Raw genomic sequence first — 20379 nt, 5'->3', positions numbered from 1 at the left:
CTAATCCCTCCCTCCTCCGCATTCTGACATGTTTTCTGCTTTGCCACGGAAGCATGTCTTTTAGAAGTCCAAACAAGTCCTGAAAGCGTTGTATAACATTATTTACATTTCTGAGCTGTAATTAGAGCGATAAGACTATGACTAAGATTGCTCCTGAGACTGATTAAGAATAGAACATTGCACTGAAATTCCGGGTCATTTGTAGTGCAGACCTTTTCTACCACTATACACCATTTAACGCCCATCACATCATTGTATACCAGCCAATTTTGTCCTCAGGTTCAACTTACACTTAAACTAATGCTCCCAAGTTAGACTGGGCGTTCAGATGTCATTTTAATGGTTGACAGATCGCCAGGGGAAGCACTATTGGTAAAGTAAGCAAGCTAGGACACTGAATTGCTATTGAAATAGCTTGCTTTAAGGCCTACAGGGGACTGAAAATGGAGCAGGGGAACACAGAGGCTCAGGTTTTCTCCATGTCTTACAGATATTACTTTCCAGATTCCCTGTTACATTCAGAATTCGATGTATGTAATAAATCTAATGGAATTCAAATATATAACACACTTCATGACAAAAAACATTATTATATTTTTTATATCAGAAGAACATGCACATTTTTATTTTTTATTTTTAACCTGCAAAAGAAGAATCAAAACATATATTTATAGTATACTAGCATAGGTATACCAAGATTTTAAGTTTTAATATATATATATATAGATAGATAGATAGATAGATAGATAGATAAATAGATAGATAGATAGATAGATAGATAGATAGATAGATAGATAGATAGACAGATAGTAGCGTCCTGGCCAACTGCAGGGGACTTTCGTATTTGTCCTGTTTGTGTGTCCTGTGCTTTGGTGTTTTGTGTATTGAGACACATAGGAACAGTGTGAGAAACTGCAGTGCCTAACCTGTGGTGCGACTAATCGGAAAGAGAGAGGGGTTGGGAGCCTGTGTCATGGTCGGGGAGTGCATGAAGAACAGGGAAAACTACAGTCAGCTAGCTACAGGGGATTTTGCTGTTTTGGTGACGTGGTCCTGGCCCAATAAGGGACAGTGAGAGGTATTGGGTTCTTCTAAAGAATAAATTGCTGTCACTTAACTCTGAAAACCTTGTCTCCAGTGTCATCCATCCTGCTGGAAACTCGGGTCGTCACAATATATATATAGCTCAAAGAGGCAGCTGCCCAACATTTCGATATGTTGTACACACACATATACATACATATATACACTGTATATATATATATATATATATATATATATATATATATATATATGTATATAATATCACAAAAAATGTCCACCAGGACAGAACACTGCTACACATCTCGGCCTCATTATAAGCACATGCCTCCAAACAGTTTGCTTTGTATACACTGTAACGCCCATCACTTAATTTCAGATTTATCTCTTTGTACTCCACTTTAAATCAGGGTTTTCAAATGGATTTTTAATGGTTGGCAGACTGCAGGGTACAGCGCTATTGGTAAAGTAAGAAATGCGACAAAATAACTAGCTTGAAATTGAGCAGAGGCTGGGATTGAAATGGAGCAAGCGAGTGCATTAGAGCATTACGGGGTGTTCTAGAACGCTGGATCTGAAGGGAAGGTTCTTAAGTTTTAAATACAAATAAAAAATAAAAAAATCAGTGTGTAGGGTCCCCATATTTTAAACGAGGACCCCAATAAAGTCAGTGTTTTAATGTGAGGGCCCTCAAAACTCCAGGCTTTTGTTTATTAACCTATTTACCTATTTATTCTCCAGGTTCACCTTGTTTTCAAACAGTATCTCAATCCATAGAAACAAGAAACACAACAGCATATGGTACATACATTTAAAGCAGATACAATCAAGCACATGATCACAGTGTGAGCAACAGCTATCGTCACATTCGCCTGTTTTTCACAAGTGACTGATTGTTGGCAGACAGGGATTTCAGAGTACAGCTTGTGCCTTGTGAGCAAAGCAAAGGTGAGAAAACTAAAAGAAAATGTCTACAAGATAACTGCAGCTCTAATAGGAGGCACCAGGATGTGTTCCCAGGGATGTCCTGTCCCATTTGCAGGGCAGACGATTCTGAATTAGAAGAGTCAGAATTTATGACCTGCTTTTGGGATTAAGCCAGACGACCACCGGGGTCAACAGCTCTACCCTTCTGTGACCTTATCTTTAGGTCTCTTCTTAACCTGATCGCTGCCTAGCTAGATAGAACAGATAGGTGTGCTGTACCTTTACTGCTGCACCTGTGCATTCAATTTGGAAGATGCAGATACTTCATTTGACATGCACACATTTTTAAGCACAGATCAAAACAAATCAGACTGTGAAAATGTGTGCATTATCCAAAATTATGAAATGCAAGCAGAAGAAACCAAAACATTGAACAGACGAATAGGGGCATTGAAAATAGTGATAGTGAGAATAAGATTTCAGAAAGACGTTATTTTCATGTCCCCAATGCTATGCCGAGTTCTTCTCCTGAGGGGGGACCCAACAGGCCCTCCATTCATTCCTGTGCTGACCAGCCCCAATCAGGCTCAGCTGCTACCGTCTGATAAAGATCAGCTGGGGCGGCTCAAGGCAGGTTCACAGGTATTGTTGGAGGCTATCACAGGGCAGTAGAGCCTCCCGGTAATCACTTTACAAGTTTTTAAAAGCAGAACCTGAAACACAATTAAAATCTGAACACCAGACCCACTGGCTGAGTTTAAATGAGGAGAATGGAACCTGATAAACCTGCTTACCTGATACGTGTGGACAGTATTTCTGATGTTTCCGCGATGCTTTTCCCATGGTTATATTATACATTTCCCATAGTTTCCCATGGTATGCCATGTTTTGTAATATGCTTTATTATTATTATTATTATTATTATTATTATTTATTTCTTAGCAGACGCCCTTATCTAAGGCGACTTACAATTGTTACAAGATATCACATTATTTTTTACATACAATTCCTCATTTATACAGTTGGGTTTTTACTAAAGCAATCTAGGTAAAGTACCTTGCTCAAGGGTACAGCAGCAGTGTCCCCCATCGGGGATTGAACCCACAACCCTCCGGTCAAGAGTCCAGAGCTCTAACCACTACTCCACACTGCTTTACCATACCTCTCTGTGCTTTACAATGTTTCCCTATGCTTTACCATACCTCTCAGAGTGGGCATAAAGCTTCAAGGAGTGAGCGAGAACTACCTGGGGTAATCTAAACAAACTGGTGAGCCAACAAAGTCCGCTCTCTGATGCACAGAAGACTGAACTACCCTAGGTAAATGCTGACAGCATTCTTTAACAGTTTGAATTGAACACAGAGTGTTGCGCTTTTAAAAGACTTGGAGCAAAATAAGACAAAATTGTTTTTAGTTCCGAAGATGTTTTTTTTGTGTGTGCTAATACACACACACACTTAGCTAAAATGTAGATATTGAACTCTCCCAGTTGTCTAACCAGAGATTCTTGATGTTTATTTTTTCAAAGTTCATCTCAAAGTTTCTACCGCAGCTGTACTTTTAACCCCAGCCAGTATAACCTGTCAGGTTCATTAACAGTCAAACTCGTTATCAAGACGAGATTCTTTTTTTTCTCTTTATAGAAAACCCTTCTGTGTATGCAATGATAAAATCTGTTTTTTTTTTCTTCTTCATAATTCAGATATCTTCACTGGAATTTTTGAAAAAAGCAATCGCTCAACGACCCGCCCTGTTAGCCAGTAGAGCACAGAATGTTCTCAACATTGTTTGGGAAAGAGCAAGACATAAGAAAAAAAAAAAAAAAAAACACACACGAAAAACACTAAAACAAATCATCACTCCCCTCTGCTTCAGAGAGAAGTTAGAATAAACAGCAGCCGTGTCTGCGAGGAGCTCTCAGTCTCACCCATCTGACCGACTGGACCCAGGTATTATTATTCTGCTGATGATCTTGAGGAAGGTGCGGATGTATCCAGATGTTTTATTTCAACACTCTCGCGATATCTCGTATACACCTCTTAACAGCAGCACAGATAACACCCAGGACCTGTTATAAATAATGAAGCTTTACCCAAGTAATCTGTCTTTAAAACATGATTGCAATATACTGTAATTCCGGGTTTATAATCACCAAAACCTGTTCTAAACATTTTTTAGGTTCCTTTTTTGTGTATATGTTTAGCTATTAATTGCAGTATAATCTATACCCCAGATTCTGGTTCAATCAATAGCTGATAAAAATGTCATTAGCATGTTACTCCAAATTCGGAAGAAGAAAATATATCTAGTAGATTTCTTTTATCAACTGAATAGCGGTCGTAATTATATTACTGATTATATCAACTGAATAACTCCCCTTATGTTTACACCCATGTACAGTAGATTGGAATCACTCATCTATGCTATTGTAAATCACCCTGTAAATTCTAAAACGACTCTGTAAACTCTGAAACAACTCCGTAAATTCTAAAATGACCCTGTCAATTCTAAAACGACTCAGTAAATTCTAAAAACGACTCAGTAAATTCTAAAACGACTCAGTAAATTCTAAAATGACTGTAAATTCTAAAAATGACTGTAAATTCTAAAACTACTCAGTAAATTCTAAAACGACTCCGTAAATTCTAAAATGACCCTGTAAATTCTAAAACGACTCCGTAAATTCTAAAATGACCCTGTAAATTCTAAAACGACTCAGTAAATTCTAAAAACGACTGTCAATTCTAAAAGACCCAGTAAATTCTAAAAACGACTGTCAATTCTAAAAGACCCAGTAAATTCTAAAACGCCTCTGTAAATTCTAAAACGACCCTGTAAATTCTACATGAATGCTAGGATTTTCACTGTTAACCATACCCGGGGTGGGGGGGGGACCTCTCGTAGAGAACAGAGTGAGTGTTACCTCCACTTCACAAACCGTGCAGGATTACTAATGGAAATCCCCCAATCAATACACAGTAAACAGATACAGGGTCTGAATAGATTCAAGCTGCTAGTTCAACATCGTACTCGTTGTCTACCATGAGTTACAATAACCTGGGGGTACTGTACACTCCAAGCAGAAGCCCTCCCTCCTCCAACAGGCCGGTGCTGGTTGAGTGCTGCTGCTGACTGATTTCTATTGTAGAGTGCTCGTTGACGAATCGTCTGCATCGTGCCCCAAGCACATTTCTGCACTTCTTCACAGGGAGAAGTATTATCAATGGCACCTCACTCAGCTCCCTGCTTTCCACTGACCTTTAAACATGTTAATTGATGCCGTACTGCTTTTGTTACAGGCACCACAGGTGATCATATGGTATGATCTGAGAGAGAGATTCCCTCACAGAACTGGCTTCTACTGCCCTTGGGTAAGCCACCACGACTGGTACAGTACAATCCCCTTGTCCTACCAGCTGCGAAAGACAGATCCCCTCACAGAACTGGCTTCTACTGCCCTTGGGTAAGCCACCACCACTGGTACAATGCTGTCTGAAGTGAGACTATACAATATATATGAAGTGTAACAGCAGCGGGAATGTGAGACAGCAGGGAGGGGGTTAAAGCCTCCCTGAAGAGAAAGAAATGCACCTTTATTGTTTAATTGTTTTGTTTTTCTGTTAATTAGTTTTTGTTAATTGTTTTATTGTTTAATTTAACTGTTTTATTATTTAATTATCCCCTGCACCTGGGCAGTAATTAGTAATTGGGACCAGGGTAGGGTATAAGAGAGGATCAGTTAATCTGATCGGGGCCGCTGAGTAGAAGGAGGCAGATACAGACGTGCTCAAATTTGTTGGTACCCTTACAGCTCATGGAAATAATGCTTCATTCCCCCTGAAAAGTGATGAAATTAAAAGCTATTTTATCATGTATACTTGCATGCCTTTGGTATGTCATAGAATAAAGCAAAGAAGCTATGAAAAGAGATGAATTATTGCTGATTCTACAAAGATATTCTAAAATGGCCTGGACACATTTGTTGGTACCCCTTAGAAAAGATAATAAATAATTGGATTATAGTGATATTTCAAACTAATTAGTTTCTTTAATTAGTATCACACATGTCTTCAATCTTGTAATCAGTCATTCAGCCTATTTAAATGGAGAAAAGTAGTCACTGTGCTGTTTGGTATCATTGCGTGCACCACACTGAACATGGACCAGAGAAAGCAAAGGAGAGAGTTGTCTGAGGAGATCAGAAAGAAAATAATAGACAAGCATGGTAAAGGTAAAGGCTACAAGACCATCTCCAAGCAGCTTGATGTTCCTGTGACAACAGTTGCAAATATTATTAAGAAGTTTAAGGTCCATGGAACTGTAGCCAACCTCCCTGGGCGCGGCCGCAAGAGGAAAATCGACCCCAGATTGAACAGAAGGATAGTGCGAATGATAGAAAAAGAACCAAGGATAACTGCCAAAGAGATACAAGCTGAACTCTAAAGTTCGTCAGTTTCTGATCGCACCATCCGTCGCTTTTGGAGTGAAAGTGGGCTCCATGGAAGAAGACCCAGGAGGACTCCACTTTTGAAAGAAAAACATAAAAAAGCCAGACTGGAATTTGCTAAAATGCATATTGACAAGCCACAATCCTTCTGGAAGAATGTCCTTTGGACAGATGAGTCAAAACTGGAGCTTTTTGGCAAGTCACATCAGCTCTATGTTCACAGACGAAAAAATGAAGCTTTCAAAGAAAAGAACACCATACCTACAGTGAAACATGGAGGAGGCTCGGTTATGTTTTGGGGCTGCTTTGCTGCGCCTGGCACAGGGTGCCTTGAATCTGTGCAGGGCACAATGAAATCTCAAGACTATCAAGGCATTCTGGAGCGAAACGTACTGCCCAGTGTCAGAAAGCTCTGTCTCAGTCGCAGGTCATGGGTCCTCCAACAGGATAATGACCCAAAACACACAGCTAAAAGCACCCAAGAATGGATAAGAACAAAACATTGGACTATTCTGAAGTGGCCTTCTATGAGTCCTGATCTGAATCCTATCGAACATCTATGGAAAGAGCTGAAACTTGCAGTCTGGAGAAGGCACCCATCAAACCTGAGACAGCTGGAGCAGTTTGCTCAGGAAGAGTGGGCCAAACTACCTGTTAACAGGTGCAGAAGTCTCATTGAGAGCTACAGAAAACGTTTGATTGCAGTGATTGCCTCTAAAGGCTGTGCAACAAAATATTAGGTTAAGGGTCCAATCATTTTTGTCCATGCCATTTTCATTTGTTTTATTATTTACAATATTATGTTGAATAAAAAATCAAAAGCAAAGTCTGATTTCTATTAAATATGGAATAAACAATGGTGGATGCCAATTACTTTTGTCAGTTTCAAGTTATTTCAGAGAAAATTGTGCATTCTTTGATTTTTGTGGAGGGGTACCAACAAATTTGAGCACGTCTGTAAGGTGCTCTGCTTCCTTGCAGTCTAAAAAAAAGTAAGTGCTGTGTTAAGCGTGTGTGTTTTGTTGGTGGTGACAGGTAAACGGCTTAGCCGTCCTGCAAGTTAGTCAGGGAACAACCTGTGTAGGCAGCGCTCCAGGACGGAGTTAGGTTTTGTTTTGTATTTTGTTTATTTTTGTTTATTAAAAAAATAGCGCAACCACGCTTAAAAAAATCAATTTCTGTGTGCTGGGTCGTAATTTTCAAGGGGCACGAACCTGTGTGTGGCGTGACGTTTTACAGAAGCTATTAAAATCCAAGACAGTCGAGGATTTTAAACAAGCGAGGGACACTACTGTCACTTCGCTCATTCAATGTGTCCCATGGTGATACTTATTATATATGGTTTAGTCTTTCCTCTTTTGAAAGTCCTGGTTTTTCATTTAAAAAAAAAAACATAAATGTCAGTTACGTGCCGTTTCTTCTCCGAGTTTGAATTCAACCAATTATTAGTTACATGGCAACAGGTTGCTGATTGTCAATGGGAGCCTTTGTGATGCCCCTGTACATCACAGAGTGGACAGTGATGTAGATCACAGGAAACCCACTTGGAATTCTAATGAAAGTCAATAGTAGAGAGATTATATAATCTAACAGTAGTTAATTCAAATATACAGCATCGATGAGCGCTCACTGGTCGCTGGTCCTAGTTAATTCAAATATATTGATAAATACATAATTCGGTGTATACATATACAAAATCAATATACTGGGAGTAACTTTTTTTGAAAGTATGAAATATATTGTGAAATCTATGGGACGAATACAGGTATATCACATATTGTGTTAAACTTTCTTTCTTTTTCCATGGGTTAATAGAATATTACTAGTGGAGCTCCACTCAGAATCACGAAATACAGCCCTTATTTACAGTACATGGGGAATTAGGTTACTGCACAAACTAGAAACAACAATGTAGCAAATAACCATTCTCTGTGCCAGAATGTGTTTGAAAACTGGCACAGATCTCTGAGCAGCAGACTATTTTCCCCATTTTTGTTTCCATATTTTGTCCCAGCAATGCATTTCTAGTAAAACCATCAACTATGCAGTGCTTCACCATGCACCATGAACACGAAAGGTCAGCTTGTGCTTCTGCTAAAACCTGAGACCTCTGACCACAGCTTTGCTCTGTGGTATTCACTGCATTATCCTGCTTGCACAATTCTTATGCGCCACTCTAATGCTAATTTCTTGGGTATTTTAATACACAACTGAGTGGCACATTGGGTTCAGTTAAATTTTTTATCGCACTATAAAGACTGTAGTTTCACCTGCTCTTTCTGTTCCCTTGGGTGGAGTTTCCATGTGTGGTTATTTGAATGTGACGTGGCGATGCGGGTGCACGTTCAGAAGAACAGCTCGAGAGGATCATGCTTGTGACCGAAAATAAACCCGAAATCTATAGGGCCATTTTTCATTTGGCTTGAGCACAATGTCTCGAGTAAAATCAGAACACAGATGGAAACTCCTCCATTGACAGTCCAATCCTCTTGTGTTTGATCACCATCTGCTGGTTCAGACTAAACTCTAGTCCCCTGTGAAAAACGCAGTCAAAGATCACGGTGCGATTTTCGCGGAATGCATCCTGGGTTGCAGAATTATTGATTTTCCATGGCAACAAGCCTAACTAGTATTCATAAACATTCCACAAGGTGGCACAGTGAGATTTTTAAATACATATGCTTTGTTTATCTTGCTCAACTCACTCTTAGGAAAAGCAAACCACTTGTTTTAGACACTGACGTGCTGTGGCTATTCAAATCCTCAGCTAACATGGATACATTTGTTAAGAGCAAACGTGTGTCTGGTGGCAAAAGCCACTTAGGAAATAAAACAGCAGCTGATCGTGCTGGGGAATACCCGAGACTTGTATGAGGAGTAGAGTAGAAACATCATGCAAGAAATGTCCACTAAGAACGCGTGCGTCAGAAAGTACAGTAGGACATCATGATCCTGACTATGAACCCCTCAAGGTGTTTAGGTAAGAACTATCTATAACATTTCATCCCAATTAGATGTATAGAAGTTAAAGCTAAAATCTTAAACATGTTCTACATGGTCCTCTACTATATCCAGGGATGGCAATAAGCCTATTCCAGAGCAGTTTACACCCATTCCAGGTTTTACTACCATTTTGATTAGTCACAGTTCATAGGTAACAAGCCGAGGTGTGTCTGATTAAATTCATAGTAAAACCAGGAATGGATCAAACTGCTATTTCCACCCCTGAGATCCCTGCTGATGGAGGAGATGCATGCTAACCCTGCTTGAAGTGCTGCTGTACCTTGGTCTGGAAGCAGCAGAAGAGCTGGGTCAGGTAAGGGTGTCTCCGTGCGAGTGCCAGGATCCTCTTCTCCGTCATCGTGCAGTCCACATCATCGTCCTGAAGGATGACATCCTTTTTAAGGACCTTCACGGCGTACACTTCGTCTGTACCTTTCAACTCTGCCAGCATGACCTAGGAGCACCAAGGAGAGGCTCAGTTAGGGTGGGTGGGGAGAAACGGACACACAGAGCTGCAAAGTTCACACAGTTTCATTTCAACCCTTTCGATATGCCATCATTTCATTGAGGTTTGCTCACTGTTTTTTGGAAACCAGTGGAAGATGTTGCTATGCATTAAACTCTAAACTGAAGCTATAAATGCACATTATTAAATGTATTCAAGTAATTTAATGCCATGTGTCAAGCAGTACTGTGCAATAAGTCCTTAAGTATTTATAACTAAAACATTTGGCAAACCCAAGAGATGTTTTTTGTTCCAGAAATGTTGGCGTCTTGTTTGATTGGTGTTTTTACCTTGTTTAATTTATTCCCAGCATTGTGAGTACTGTACTTTAGTCTGAGGCAAAATAAAGTGATGTGATGTCAGTCTAGGGCACTGTCCTAAAGAGCCTGCAATGATACCGTGCAATTAATCTGCCTCTTTAATCAACGTCACAGTCAGGGAACGTGCATGTTTACAGTGTGCTGATTAGCATAATTACCGCTCACAGGTTTTGACTGTCTGGCGAGAGGAGCGCTTACAGTAATTAGGTAGAAGCATGTGTTTTCCTTCTGCTTATATCTAATACCAATCATCTGCTAGCAAGAGTTCTACCCCCTTATGGATGGCTTTCAGAATGTGGACCAGGAGCTACTTTTCATTTATTATTTTGTATCTGATTACTGAATGAATCCAGAGTTAGTTGTACTACTGATTGCTGGGTGTCTTCAGTGAATTAACCGCTACTGTATGCAATGCCTGAATAAATAAGGGGCTGATTGTTTTACTTTACTGTCACATTTATTTGCACCGATTACAAATAAATGTGAAGACCTCACCCAATACAAATATTATTCACCACCGGGGTCAATTCCTCTATTCCAATCCCAATTCCATTTCCAATTCCTTTTCAAAACCAATATCCAATTCCAATTCCTTCAAGGGAATCAAAATTTATATTTCAGAGACATAATATTGGTTGTGATTGTTCAACTGCTTCCATTTGAAGCCAATTTATTTGACTAACAGCTGCCACTGTGAGAAGCTCATTTTAACAAAATACTGCTAATTGCAATCAACCAGGCGTTGGAATTAATAAAAAAGGGAATTGGAATTGGTTTAAAAAGGAATTGGAATTATTGGCAGCAGCCTGCAAGCCTGTGACCCGTCACACACCTTTCCGAAGCTGCCTTTGCCTAACACTTTGATGAAGATGAAGTCCTCCAGGTTCATGCGCTTGGTCTGCAGGGTCCTGAGCTCTCCGTTCTCCCGGCTCTCCACCCCCCTTCCCTGGCTGTCTGTCGACCCCGAGGCTGCTGTCTTGTTCTCTTCACCTCGGTTATCGAACGAAAGCGCTTTCCTAATGTTGTTTTCAAGTTCTTTTATTTCTAGGGGCAAAGAAAAGAAAGAAAATCCATTATTGCGGTATGCATGTGAGAACCAAAACGCTAAGGACAAGTAAAGCGAGGTGATTCACATGCAGCGTGCTTGTCAACACTGTCTCTGTACAGTCAACAATGCTGATAATAAATTGAAGCTGTGTCTCCTTTTACAGTAGGCTGCAACACTGCATCATGAGCATTCATTTCCCTGATTTCAGTGTGCCTGTGGGCTTTGTTATCAATGTCAATATACTTCTTGCCAAGCAGATTTTCTTAACGTTTGCATGTCAGAGGAAAATTGATCTGATTAGATAGCAATCTGCTGACTCTGTTCTTTTCTGCATTGACTGTCTGATGACCGTCATGATAGGACGTACAGGAAGTGTGTTGCCATGGTTTCGCCGGTAAACGTGTGTGCCTCCAAGTCACAGGAGAGATTGGAGGCAGTTTAAAACTTTATTTACAGACATCAAAAAACAGAGTTCCTAAGATAAACATATCTGAGGATTAAAAGAGAAAGTCATTTATAAAGGGAGATCATTAGGTGGACTTTTACATGGGGAATGTTTGACTGCATGGGCTCTGCTGATCTAAACAATGTCAGATCTCCATACCACCACCATTGAAATCATTTGTGAAAACCAACAACTACTGTATTAACAGTATGTGTGATAGAATATCTTTTTATTATTTTTAAAGGTAAGCAAACGTAAAGCACTGGAGTTAAGCAGGTTTGACTATTAGGGCATTAAGTAAACATCAGCAGGTATACAAAAGTCCTTTTAGCTTGACATGGTGAAGTACAGTATGAAGCAGTTCAGCTACTTCATACCTTAGGGTATTTTTTGTCAATTATTATAAAATTCCCCAGTTAATTTCCTGTTTAAAAAATCAATCAGCTGTGTTCTTCTGAAAGAACTCGCTCCCCCTGTCTGCTGGTGAATGCAACCTCCTCCCTCACCCTGATCGCAGGGGGACACGGGGGCCGATTTGGAGCGGTCCTCCTCGGACTGGGTGGAGCCTGGGACAGTCTGCTGGGGGTCCGCAGCGGGATTCAACTGCAAAGAGAGACCAGCAAACCAGCATTAACACACACGAAGTACAGAGCAGATTTACAACCTGCGTTCGTCCCCGGCTTCCTGGCACTGCTTAACAAATGAAAACATCACAGGTTAACATGACATGCAGTATAAGCCCTCAATAACAAACAGCAAACTCGTACTGCGGCTGGAACAATGGGGCTGCGGTTGCTCAGAAAGTTTGAATAAAGTGTTGCACCTTGTTCTGAATGCTTTTTGTAATAAAGCACACCTACAGCCTGTGTCTGTTTATACAACAGTGCACACACTTATTACAACACCCCATTGCGTCTGTAGTTTTGAATTGTTGTGCAGGTGAAATCAAAACCACTGGAACTGAAAATCTTGGAAAAAATGGTCAAAATAGGCAAATTAGTGAGTGTCCAATTTAATTTGACGACTTTAATAGGCCAATTTAAAATAGTAAGAGAAAAGGAACACATACAGTAGCCAAAATTGGTAAAATGCATGAGACTTTTTAGAAGTTGTTTAAGATGCCTAATTTAAGCACAAAGTGGTCTAACATTTTCACACGCGTGCCTGTTGTTTCTATATCACTGAATAGTGACCGAAAATTGAAATTCTCACACAGAGGTTTTCGTGCACATGACTGTATATTATATATATATATATATATATATATATATATATATATATATATATATACACACACACACACAGTACACCCTGGCTATAAAGAACCTGTTGGGGTCCAAGCCTTTTGTTCATTATATCGAAGGTTATAGTGAAAGGACAATCAAACTGAATGATAAACTGTTGGAGTAAGTTAATGAGATGAGATTGTGAATAAAAGTATAATTAAATGTACCTGTTCGTTTCATGATGCAATATCCTGCCTTTGCTTTATCCTATTCGTTCAATTAAAACGCAGTACAAAAAGCAAAACTCCTGCATTGAAGCTGAACTTTTATTCAAAATCAAAATGACACGAATCGTTTCAAAGTGCACCAAATCTTAATCCAGCATGCAAGAATATCAAACTGTGCTTTTATTCCAAATCAAGTTTGACAATAAAGTTCAGATCCTCAAGTTTTTTTTGTTGTTGTTGTTTTTCCTTTAATCAGTTTTGCTTTGCCGCATGGTTGCTGAACAAGCCAAAAAAAAAACCTACATTCACGACAGAGACATGCCTGCGTTACTGCTGCTTTCAAACGATCAATATAGTTTCCAGCTTTGTGCAACATTAAATTATTTTCGTTTCGGAGACACAGTTACACTTTGTAAGTCTGTGTTTATATTCTCTTTTTTTTTGGGGGGGGGGGGTCCAAGGGCCAGGTTCGTTACAGCCCAAGGTTTGTTATAATGATGGGTGTTATAGCGAGGATGTACTGTGTGTATATATATATATATATATATATATATATATTATATATATATATTATTATTATTATTATTATTATTATTATTTGTTTATTTAGCAGACGCCTTTATCCAAGGCGACTTACAGAGACTAGGGTGTGTGAACTATGCATCATCTGCAGAGTCACATACAACTGCGTCTCACCCAAAAGACGGAGCACAAGGAGGTGAAGTGACTTGCTCAGGGTCACACAGTGAGTCAGTGGCTGAGGTGGGATTTGAACCGGGGACCTCCTGGTTATAAGCCCTTCTCTCTAACCACTGGACCACACGCACGCACACAGACAGAGTATATATATATATATATATATATATATATATATATATATATAAAAATCACCACTTGCTCTGTTCACAGTCTTGACACTGGGTGGCACAGACCACAAGGTGCTGGATCATTAACATTTCAGACCTGACAAGCTTCTCTTACCCTCTGTTGGTCACTATCTGCATGCAGCCATAGCTGTCTCTTTGAGTGACTCCTTTCCATTCTGTCTGCCATTGCAAACACACACACACACACACACACACACACACTCACTCACTCAGTGTCCCTCAGGCTCACGCTATCTCGCGAGGGTGGCTAATGAAACGAATCAGATGGCTACACGTGTCATTGAAGCTTATCTGCAACGTGACTCTGACCACGTTCATGTTATCCAATCTGCTGAGCACAAACACAGCTTTTATTACATTATTTACCAGAATTTCAACAAAACTGCTCATGGTTTTAATCATCAGTAGCACTGCGCTACATTTCGTTCAACAATAATACAATCTGGGTGTTATTTTTTTTCTATTAAACCTGTCTGCTTTGACTCCCATTAGATGGGCCCTCAGCAGTGCCAGTTTGTTTCATTTTTATCTCTCTGGTGATGTGCTCCATCAAGCCCTTCTCAGCTCCCTTTTTTATTATTACATCTTGAGCATGGTTGTCTTTGTATAATACACCATATTAATATTAAGATCGTACCCAGAAACTGCTATTAAACAGGAACCTCTTTTCATTGTTTAACTGTTAAAATCCTGCTATCGTGGGGTGGGGGTATCCAAATGGGTTAAAGGAATATTGTTGTGTTGTTTTGTGTAAAAAGAGAAGGGCAGTGGGATACAGGGAGACCTACAGCAAATGCTTGTTAGACCAAAGAGCATTATGGTCTTATGCTGAGTGGCTAACCTAAACCTCATGTGTTAAAAGGGCATGTCTGAGAACAGGCTCCTCTTCCCGGTTCATGTAAGAAACGAGAGCAGGGTTCGAGGCTGGTTACCTTTTTCCTCCTCTGGCCGCTGTTGGTGATCTTATCGGGAGTGACTCCCAGGTCTGCTAACACTTTGGCGATTCCTCTCGCATCCACCCCGCAGTTGGGAGCCACGTTGGATTCACAGCGTCTGTGTACATTCATCTTGCACACTGCCGGGAAGCACAATGACAAGCGTGTTAACACCAGGAGAAGCCGAGATATTACTTGTGACTAGAGTCCTGCATCGGGTCGGGTACCCGCGGGCCCCTTCGGGTGACCCGCAAAAGCGGGTCGGGTTCGGGCTGGAATGTGCGGGACAAATAATAATTTTCAGGTTTGAATTTGAATCACCAAAAACGTTTTCTGTCCTTTCAGTGTACTCATCTGTAACCCTTTCCCAAATAATGCATTAGAAGGTAAATGTACCAGTATTTCCTGCACTAAAGCAGGAGGTGATTAAGGAGGAGTCAACTGACTAAGCAGTGATGTTCTCGCTTGTTTGATACGTCGCAAGATCTTTTTATCACGTCTGCTTGATATTAAAAATGTCTATGGATGAGGTGAAACAAAAGATAGCGCAGGTTTATATCATGAATTGCAGCGGGTTGTGGGTTCGGGTTGGGTCCTGCAGTAGCGGCTCCGGGTCGGAAGTGGGTCGTAAAAATCAGACCCGTGCAGGACTCTACTTGTGAGTGCTGTTTGAAAACCTAGGGACAGCACCCACCACACCCAACAGGAGGCAGTATTGAGCAGTGCCCTTTAAAACTCTATTTCCCAAAGTTTGCTTCTTAAAGGCCAATCACAAATATTGAGATGGGCAGGATTAACAAAGATTTTAAGGGAAATATGACTTTAAGAGTTCAGTCTAAAGTACTGAATCTTCAATTCTCATATTTATACTTTTGGCTGTAGTCCTTAATAATACATGCTTAGTTGTTTTTAATCTAAAAGCATGACTGCCATCTTGAGGCCGGGAGATAAAATGACACGTTATACCACCATGCAATAAAGATACTGAGAACAGCTGCCTAAAGGCAAGAATGTGGTTACTGAGACGCTTTTTTTGCCACAATAATGAGAAAATGACATCTTAAACATGCATGTCAGCAGCACCTCCCTGACACAACCAGATCAGAGCTATCAGAATCATAAACAAGTACATTCACTGCACGCACTTGTAAAAATAAGTACAGTAAGCAATACAACTATTCCTCCTAAAGCTTGAATTAATCAGAAATACAGATGTCTAGTCATTCAGGACGATAATCCAATCTGATCCTGAAATCGAACGAAACGTTAAAAAAAGGATTCAGAAAGAATACCACAACTCCACGGTGTTCAGTGGGAACCCGAGGTAATGTTCAGCTGCTGCTGTGAGGATCCTTACCTTTACATTGCAAGCCTTGCCTCATCAGCCCCCACAGCAGGGAGCCGCAGTGGTCACAGAACGTTGGGACTTTGTAGTTGTGATTGCTGAACTTGTGAGGCATGTTAACACTGAACCGCTGAGAGCCCACCTGAAAAATAGAGAGGAGATGCAGCATCGGTGAGACCATCATTGCCTCATTTCCACTGCTTTTCTGAGCCGAGCTGGACAGTGTTTCACTAACTATCTGAGCTGAGCTGGACAGTGTTTCCACTGCCTTTCTGAGCTGAGCTGGACAGTGTTTCCACTGCCTTTCTGAGCTGAGCTGGACAGTGTTTCCACTGCCTTTCTGAGCCGAGCTGGACAGTGTTTCACTAACTTTCTGAGCCGAGCTGGACAGTGTTTCACTAACTTTCTGAGCTGAGCTGGAGGGTGTTTCCACTGCCTTTCTGAGCTGAGCTGGACAGTTTCACTAACTTTCTGAGCTGATCTGGAGGGTGTTTCCACTGCCTTTCTGAGCTGAGCTGGACAGTGTTTCACTAACTTTCTGAGCTGAGCTGGACAGTGTTTCCACTGCCTTTCTGAGCTGAGCTGGACAGTGTTTCACTAACTTTCTGAGCTGAGCTGGACAGTGTTTCCACTGCCTTTCTGAGCTGAGCTGGACAATATTGTGTTATTCTAGACTCGGGTATCGGGTGAGTTCTGGCTCACAAGTTAAGAGTGGACCCGTCCTTCCTCTGTGGCCCCTGCTGTCCCCTGGAGGTCTACTCTCACAGAAACACCCTGCAGCACTACAGTGCATCCACATTCTCTCACAGAAACACCCTGCAGCCCTACACTGCACCCACATTCTCTCACAGAAACACCCTGCAGCACTACAGTGCATCCACATTCTCTCACAGAAACACCCTGCAGCCCTACACTGCACCCACATTCTCTCACAGAAACACCCTGCAGCCCTACACTGCACCCACATTCTCTCACAGAAACACCCTGCAGCCCTACACTGCACCCACATTCTCTCACAGAAACACCCTGCAGCACTACAGTGCATCCACATTCTCTCACAGAAACACCCTGCAGCCCTACACTGCACCCACATTCTCTCACAGAAACACCCTGCAGCACTACAGTGCATCCACATTCTCTCACAGAAACACCCTGCAGCCCTACACTGCATCCACATTCTCTCACAGAAACACCCTCCAGCCCTACACTGCATCCACATTCTCTCACAGAAACACCCTGCAGCCCTACACTGCACCCACATTCTCTCACAGAAACACCCTGCAGCACTACAGTGCATCCACATTCTCTCACAGAAACACCCTGCAGCACTACAGTGCATCCACATTCTCTCACAGAAACACCCTGCAGCCCTACACTGCATCCACATTCTCTCACAGAAACACCCTCCAGCCCTACACTGCACCCACATTCTCTCACAGAAACACCCTCCAGCCCTACACTGCATCCACATTCTCTCACAGAAACACCCTGCAGCACTACAGTGCATCCACATTCTCTCACAGAAACACCCTGCAGCCCTACACTGCATCCACATTCTCTCACAGAAACACCCTGCAGCACTACAGTGCATCCACATTCTCTCACAGAAACACCCTGCAGCCCTACACTGCATCCACATTCTCTCACAGAAACACCCTCCAGCCCTACACTGCATCCACATTCTCTCACAGAAACACCTTGCAGCCCTACACTGCATCCACATTCTCTCACAGAAACACCCTGCAGCACTACAGTGCATCCACATTCTCTCACAGAAACACCCTGCAGCACTACAGTGCATCCACATTCTCTCACAGAAACACCCTGCAGCCCTACACTGCATCCACATTCTCTCACAGAAACACCCTCCAGCCCTACACTGCATACACATTCTCTCACAGAAACACCCTCCAGCCCTACACTGCATCCACATTCTCTCACAGAAACACCCTGCAGCACTACAGTGCATCCACATTCTCTCACAGAAACACCCTGCAGCACTACAGTGCATCCACATTCTCTCACAGAAACACCCTGCAGCCCTACACTGCATCCACATTCTCTCACAGAAACACCCTGCAGCCCTACACTGCATCCACATTCTCTCACAGAAACACCCTGCAGCCCTACACTGCACCCACATTCTCTCACAGAAACACCCTCCAGCCCTACACTGCACCCACATTCTCTCACAGAAACACCCTCCAGCCCTACACTGCACCCACATTCTCTCACAGAAACACCTTGCAGCCCTACACTACATCCACATTCTCTCACAGAAACACCCTTCAGCCCTACACTGCACCCACATTCTCTCACAGAAACACCCTGCAGCCCTACACTGCACCCACATTCTCTCACAGAAACACCCTGCAGCCCTACACTGCACCCACATTCTCTCACAGAAACACCCTGCAGCCCTACACTGCATCCACATTCTCTCACAGAAACACCCTCCAGCCCTACACTGCATCCACATTCTCTCACAGAAACACCTTCCAGCCCTACACTGCATCCACATTCTCTCAGAAACACCTTGCAGCCCTACACTGCATCCACATTCTCTCACAGAAACACCCTGCAGCCCTACACTACATCCACATTCTCTCACAGAAACACCCTTCAGCCCTACACTGCACCCACATTCTCTCACAGAAACACCCTGCAGCCCTACACTGCACCCACATTCTCTCACAGAAACACCCTGCAGCCCTACACTGCACCCACATTCTCTCACAGAAACACCCTGCAGCCCTACACTGCACCCACATTCTCTCACAGAAACACCCTGCAGCCCTACACTGCACCCACATTCTCTCACAGGTGCTGGTACTGTACCTCATCCGGTGTTGCTTCTTGTTTCTTTAGACCAGCACACTTTGTTATAATAAGTTCGTGACATCTTTTGTGCACTACGCAGGTACAAACTGGAAGGAAAAAAGCACAAGCCTGTTGAGATACAGAGCAACAGAGCTTTCTGCAAAGCAAAACAAAACACTAGTCAGCAGCAATGCAATTAAGCACGAGCTTGGGCCTTTTAAAAAATCTAGACATAAACATTTAAATGTAATTTCGAGACATCTCTTCACCAGACACACGTTCATGTTACTATGTTTTATGTCATAATTATAATTGGCAGTTTCTTACAGAACATACTGTACCATGCTAAGAGTTGCTTAAAATAAAAATGCAAAAAAGAACGAGAAGCTTGTCATTAAACTGAAGCAGAGACGTTCCAGCTTTGTCTTTCAGAAGGACACTTGAGGAATGTCAGGTGTGCTCTGCCATGCACGAGAGGATCAGAAACAGGAACTCACCTTGACACTGATAACCTTGCTTTCCTATTACTCCCCTGCGGAACACAAAACACGGCTTATTAACAGAGACAACAGTATGCACAGACAGATGAACAAAAGCACTGTGAATACCTGTTAGCTAAGACGAGTAGGGAAACATATTGAGGAGTACTGGAAAACAGAACTAACACGTCAAGTGTTGTTGCTACAGGACTATACTTAATATAAATAATTATAATAATATAATTTAATATGGTTTTAGAAGTGGGATCCATAACCCACTGTGACACAGTTCCGTGATAAAGGGTAAAATAAATGACCAGGATGATGAACGGAATGCCTCCATAACCTTAAAACACTTAAACCAGAGATCCTGACTAAAAAATAATCAAGCCTGTGGGTTACTGAATAGGGAGGATGATTGGAGGTTGCTAAGTGCAGTTGCTAAGTGCTCTACTCTCATTTTAAATCAGGTGCTTTTTCATCTTTTGGTTTATTTTACCACTCTTCTAGAGTTTAGAGTAAGCAAAATGTGGTATTAGGCTAATATTCCTCACATTATAAGTTTGACTGCAGTGTACTTCCGCTGCCTCACTTTCTGTGTAACACGTAATAAGATCCCACCTAAGGCTCTGGCGGAAAAAAAAATCCCAAAAAGAATGCTGTGGCACAAAAAATACCATTGATACCCGAATTTAAATGAAAACGAAGTACAGTTGGAACATTG

At 41.7% G+C, this 20379-nt stretch overlaps 1 protein-coding gene across 1 annotated transcript in view; it reads right to left on the bottom strand.

Annotated features, from left to right (window-relative positions):
- LOC117411020 (protein kinase C epsilon type) overlaps positions 1-20379 on the bottom strand; it is a 171778-nt gene that overhangs the window by 47100 nt on the left and 104299 nt on the right. The window contains exons 4-10 of the mRNA XM_059024824.1: positions 19674-19708; positions 19195-19283; positions 16369-16498; positions 15009-15151; positions 12243-12339; positions 11076-11287; positions 9699-9872 (exon numbers count right to left, since the gene is read on the bottom strand). Of these exons, the coding sequence (XP_058880807.1) occupies positions 9699-9872; positions 11076-11287; positions 12243-12339; positions 15009-15151; positions 16369-16498; positions 19195-19283; positions 19674-19708 (880 nt within the window). The remainder of the gene's footprint in view (positions 1-9698; positions 9873-11075; positions 11288-12242; positions 12340-15008; positions 15152-16368; positions 16499-19194; positions 19284-19673; positions 19709-20379) is intronic.

Source organism: Acipenser ruthenus, chromosome 6, assembly GCF_902713425.1.
Source record: "Acipenser ruthenus chromosome 6, fAciRut3.2 maternal haplotype, whole genome shotgun sequence".
In the NCBI taxonomy this organism is placed as follows: Eukaryota; Metazoa; Chordata; class Actinopteri; order Acipenseriformes; family Acipenseridae; genus Acipenser; species Acipenser ruthenus.
This window is presented reverse-complemented; position numbering and strand designations above follow the sequence as displayed.